Below are 6260 nucleotides of genomic sequence, written 5' to 3'. Positions count from 1 at the left end.
AACTCCAACTGCCTCCACTACTTCATTACGTATTCAATTGCCTCTTGCGCAAGCAATAAGTTAACAATAATAGTAATAATAACTAAAAATATAAATGTTTGTAGCCATAATTTTATATTAAAAATAATTTATGATCTGAATCAAAAGACTAAAATCGACTAATCATAATCAATAAAATTAAATTTAACCATAATCGACAAACCACAATCAATTAATTGAGATTGAGTCCTAATAAACAAGCCATGATCAACACAAAATTATTATTTTTTTCAACACAAACATTATAATTATTGATTATATGTAATTTTTTTATTTTGCATTGAAAGTAAAATCTTGCGATTCTTGATTCAATCCTACAATCCGATCAACGTAACAATTGCACATAGAATTCTGATTTTAACCTTGCTGATAAGGTTTGTGAGGTCTACAAAACCATAGATTCTCCATTGGTTAGACAATCGTCTTAGTTTCTTCATGGAGTCTCACTTGGATAACATGTTTTGGAATTGTTGAAGAGTCTTAAATCATAGATGGGGATTGACACTACCATCTTCAACATTTCAAGTAATTTTTCCTGCACAAGCCCACTCCGGGCAAAGCTAGACGGCAAACTTATCAAATAAAACATCCATAATAACTTCAAGACTTCAATTTTTTCTGATCAACCCTAACATTGACTGAGGTCTTACAATTACTACTACATGACAGCCCATCAGATTTTTAACAAAGGCCGCAGGAGCCTTAACCTACACATCTTTTGTCTCCCAAACCTAGGTTATTACATTATTGCAGCAAAATAAATTTATAAAAAGAAGGATTCTTTGGCAAACATCCCATGTCTGATCTGATAATCAAGCTGTTTAAGTTCCCCTCTCTTTATCAGAAGATATCGGGATTGAAGCGTCCAGGGATAGAGTTGCTTTGCTGAGCCTGCTGCAAATGCAATGTCAGTGCATAATTGTTCACCTGAAACCATATACCACGAAAGCAGAATTGTTAGCCCATGAATGTGTTTCCAAAAAAAAAAAAAGGTTGCGAACTAACTCAAGTTTGTAACAAAAATGCAGGGCCATTGCCATGCTACAGATGCTCTTTATCACAATGAATACAAATACTCTTACATATAGAAAAGAGGTTGTACATTATTATTATTATTATTATTATTTATTTATTCTTTTAACCACTTTTTTTTTTTTTTTTTGATAAATAAATTATTCTTTTAACCTCTCTGGAAAACATGTTCACATGAATCATATCTTTTCACAGTTTGGATACAAGTCCAACTGAATACCATGTGATCCACTAGACAGGTGGTGATAATATTTCCATTTTAAGCTCAGCAGTCAAGATTTTTTTATGGATGCAGCCCGTTAAGATGTGTAAAAAATCCCTTGGTGTGATTCTTTCTGAAAAACAAGAACGGAGTTGATAAAGATTCGATTTTAACCTCAAGAGTCCTCAGTTGCTGCTGATATTGAGACAACAATTGCTTCAAATGTTGCACCTCTTGGTTCCTATCATCGTACTCCTTTTGACGTTCGTGCTGGATAGCCACTGCACGTTTGAGAATGGAGTTCTCCCGGAGCAGAACTTCAATTTGTTCCTTGAGCATCATATTCTCCTGACAACAGAAAACATAATAAAAAAGCCGACAACAATGTATGTATGCAATATTATTTTCTATCAACTGGAAAAGAAGTAATAAGTCCAGTAAACCAATCAAAACATTTGTGAGCTTGTTTCCATAACAAGATTTATATGTCTAAAGAGATTCCAGCAGCAAGCTACATAACAAGGGCATCAGAAGTAAGCATTAAAAAAACATGCATCCTTAATACCAACCTTATGATAACTTTGTGCTGCCTCAGCACCAGCACGTACAGTAATAGACTTCTCTAAGCTTTCCAGGGCTCTTGATGCACGGGATCTAGCATCATCTATGCTAGTAGCACTCGTCATTTCCCTCACAAACAACTCAACCCATTCTGCACCATCCATCTGTAGATAGTTTTGGGCTGAAGGATCCACCGGTGGAGCTGTAACTCCATCATTGGTTGTTGAACCTGCAAATTTAGGATGCACGCCTAAGATTCTAGCCTCCAAGAGACACCAAGTAAGACAAGGTTTGAAGTGGTCAGCTAATAAAATTGCACCATTCCATTTTAAACCATGAGATTGTTACAATGTAGTCTGGCCTAATAATGCCTGTCTCACCTTGAGGCTAAGTATGGATGATAAGAATCTTGACAGAGAATGGAAATGTGATTCATGGTCCCATGATTCCAATGTTAGAAACGAATTGGAATAAGAAAGTGATTTTTAATTATCTATTTCAATAAGAATCACATTCCCAAATTAAGTAGGAATCTAATCCCCCCATTTTCCCATGGGAATCTCACATTCTTGGAATATTAACCACTTAAGAGTAAAACATAATAATTGGGCCACCCTCTTTCAACCAAGGAAAAAGAGGGGGCCATGATCCCCTCAGTGCCGGCTTCAAGGCAAAATTGAGGAAGCGTCCGCTTTGGGCCTCCAAAAATTGTTTTAAAAAAAGGGCCCCCAAAACTGTCAACTATTATACTTGCTCATTTTAAAAAAAAAAAAAAAAAAAAGCCCCCCCCAAAAAAACAAAAAAGCTTATTGATGTGGTTAATTATTTGAAACTAATGGATGGTTGTTTCCCAAATATATGGATTATGTATATTGACTATACCTATTACAATTGTTTATGGGGAAATAAGCTTTTTAAGATTGAAATTGATTAAATCTTACTTACCTTTAGTCAACTATGTCACTAGAATGATTGAATGGATTTGGTTGATAAGTTAAATTATACAAGTTTGATTAGTAATATTAGAGCTAATCATTTGAGATTTATACTCAAGAATACGGAAGTTTAAAATTTTTAAATAAAATTTAAATTACAAACTGGTTTGATTTTGCCCAAACAAAATAACAAAAACTTTCCATATTAGAAGGCCAGTTTGGAATAATTATTATTATTTTTTAATGTATAAAAGGCCCCGTGTTAGAAATTTTGCTTTGGACCCTGGACAAGTCAAAGCCGACCCAGGATTCCCTGCCCTAAATATGCTATTACCCTTCTTAGAAAGAGCAATTATTAGCTAAGTATCCACTTTCAAAAAATCTCTATCTCCCGCGCGTGTGAGCGCACGTGCACGTGCACGTGCACGTTGGATTGAGCAGTTCACATTAATGACCTTGATCAAACCAAAAAGGAAATTTCATACGAGTCATCCAACATATGCAATATAGAATTTTTTGTAATAAATGAAGCCAAATCTTAGAAGGCCATCCCAACCCTGACTCAAAAGTTAAAGAAAATTTCAATACTAATAAACATGCGAGTTGAGATGAAGGGAGCAAAGATGGGGCTCAAAATTTTCAACCTATCCTCCTCCATCTGTCCATTAAAATTAAATATATACCTTTATCCATATTTGCATTCGATTCCTCAGCAGAATCTGAGTTTCCTCCTGCATATCCAAGAGAAAGCTCATGGAGGCTCTTGATAGCAGCATTTAAATCATTGCCACATTCATCTAGCGCTCTCTCAAGAAGCTGAAAGATCAAATGATAAAGGAATCAGTAATTAATAATTTTATCAACAACTGCACACAGAAAAGATATTTCTTGATAATGCAGTTAATAATTGTGCAGAAGCAAATATCATTTCAATGAGTAAGAGAACATGAGCCACATTATATTCAAATAAGGAAATTTAATATAGGTAGGGTTCACAAAAGAATTAGAAAGTTTTTTGATTATTCAGATGCACCAACTAGACTAGTTACAATATCAAAACATTGATAGCTTCGACTCGTGTCAGTGATTGAAACTACAACAACATGGCTGGCAATAAAACGAAGTACATGGAACAGGGTCCACACAAATGTTCACAAATGTATAGTAGATGACCCTCTATGAATTATATTGCACTGATAGGCCAAACCTCCCGTAACCGTAACTTGCAATGACAAATATCAAGACTCTGGAGAATTGATTTTCCCCATGAAAAAGAGATGGACAATGCACCTCCCATAAAAATATTAACTTTCTACAACAGCTAGTTAGGCTGTGTTTGGGTCATGGATGTATGTGGGTAGGGATTTGAAAAGAGAAAGGAAAAAGACTGTGAATGTAACTATATATTTCATTGATATTTCACCCACCTTTTCCTTTACCTTTTTCAAATTCTTACTCAAATCAATGATCCAAACACAACCTCATAGACTACAGTTGATCAAGTACAGAAAAGTGACATACCCAAATGAATATTCATCTAGGGCAAATGTTCTATTATCCCAAACACTCCATTAAAAAATTTAATAATCATCATCAACATCTTGAAGAGAAAACAAAGAAAAAAAGCATCAATTGCTCATATATAACCATTTGAAGCAAAAGTAATGCATGAATGAATGATTGATCCCATGGTAAAACCAAAAAATAAAAAAAATAAAAAAAAATTGACAATTATAAGAGTAAAATCAAAACCCCCCCCCAAGGAGTCTCAAATCATAACATTTTCTAAATTCAAAAACCAAATTCAACCAAAAAAAAAAAAAAACTAAAACATTCAGATCTAACACAAAACCTAATATCATCATCAATCAAACTGACCTGATTGTCCATATCGGGGAATCGAGCTCGGAGCTGATCGAGGAGAGACGGAGAATTGGAGAAAGGAGAGAAGCGAACCGGAGAGGTGGAAGAAGAGCAGCGAAGCCTCTTGGAAACAGGAGGCGATGATGAAGATTGTGGCGATGAAGGAATGTCTTCGAAGAAAGATCTCTTGCCACACACAATTGCAGACATTGTTCAAATCTCCCTCTGCCCTTTAATTTTGTGTGTTCTCTTCTCACACCCAAGTTCTGATTCAAATCGATTCAATCTCAAAACCGTTTCACAGATTGATGATGATGATGATGATGATCTGAGATCGTGAAACTAGGGTTTTGAGGATGGGTTCTTGGAGGTTGGTTGGGATTCGAGAGATTCGAAGCTTTTCTTCGGTGATACCTTTGTCCCTCTTTGTTGATTTTATTGTGGTGAATTGATGGTGATGATATTGATGCGAGAGGTTGATTGTGGACAAAGAAACTTTCGCACGCGATACTGAGCGCGTGGTTTTGCATTTTTCAGACATCATACATGGGCAGAGTTCGGGAAAGTACTTCGTCAGGTTGCCGCAGTCTGTCCGAAACAAATTAATAATAAATAAATAATACTAACGGATTATTTAGAATGATTTAAATAATTATATTTTTTATGAAAATATATTTAAAAAATAGAGAAGTAATTTGACTTAAAAAAAGATAAATATATAAAAAAAATATGTTATTTTAATTCATGCCAAATAATCTCTAAGAATAATGCTTGAGACCACTAAAAGTGGTGCTCTAAAAGCATCACTAGTGATGTGGCAGTGGACGGACCCCCTGTTTGTGTCTTTTTTTTTTTTTTTTTGTTAAAGTGCTTGCCAACTCATTAGTGGTGCTTTAGAGCACCACTTTTAGTGGGATGTATCATTACCCTAATCTCTAAATACTCATAATTTAAAAAGACATAAGCTTAGAGGTCTAGGTTTTATTATTTTGATTCACTTACATTGTATATGATTAAAGAATTTAAGAAGAGACTTGAAAAAAAAATATATAAAATTATATAAAATGTGAGTATATTTTATTTATATTTTGCATACTATTTTTCTTTTTCTTTTTAAATTTCTTCCTAAATTTCCTAATCAAATACAGTATTACGCGACACAGTTGGTAGAACAAACTTTTCAGATATAGGTTAATCGTACCCAGTGTTAGGAGTGTAGATTTGAATCTTCACCTATGTACCCAAAAAAAAAAATCTCCACCTATGTGTAAGTCTGCTAATCGCTAAATAATGAAGTGACTCTACTATGTAGCATTATCTAAAAATGACCTCTAAGATCTCAATTCCTTAAGATCTAACACCAGAGATTAGGGATAACAATTTGAACTCGGCCCAACGGGGACCCGACCCTTCGTCCTTGATTAGAATAGATATTCCCCGAAAAATACTCCCGACGGACTGAAGATAGTATTCAAAAATGCATTCTCGATCAGTTTCAAGCTGGGGACGGGGATAGCTTTCACAGGCCCGAACCCGGTGCGTCCCCAGCCCCGTTTTCCCCTAAAATAAAATTACTTTTATACCCCTTTATCTATTCATTTATATACTCCCCTCTTTCTCTATCAGAT

The 6260-nt window shown here is 34.9% G+C and overlaps 1 protein-coding gene across 1 annotated transcript; it reads right to left on the bottom strand.

The window, feature by feature from the left end:
* Nucleotides 1–612: 612 nt before the first annotated feature.
* LOC114255771 (uncharacterized) lies at nucleotides 613–5249 on the bottom strand. Its single transcript, XM_028195295.2, has 5 exons — nucleotides 4648–5249; nucleotides 3453–3585; nucleotides 1843–2063; nucleotides 1448–1621; nucleotides 613–966 (listed from the first exon to the last, which is right to left on the bottom strand). Exons 1-5 carry the CDS (start codon nucleotides 4840–4842, stop codon nucleotides 880–882), a joined length of 810 nt encoding a protein of 269 aa, XP_028051096.1. The 5' UTR covers nucleotides 4843–5249; the 3' UTR covers nucleotides 613–879.
* Between the last annotated feature and the right edge of the window lie 1011 nt (nucleotides 5250–6260).

Source organism: Camellia sinensis, chromosome 15 (genome assembly GCF_055761805.1).
Source record: "Camellia sinensis isolate YWXY chromosome 15, ASM5576180v1, whole genome shotgun sequence".
NCBI classification, from domain to species: Eukaryota; Viridiplantae; Streptophyta; class Magnoliopsida; order Ericales; family Theaceae; genus Camellia; species Camellia sinensis.
Note: the sequence above shows the minus strand (reverse complement) of the source record. Positions and strands in the feature narration are given on the sequence as shown.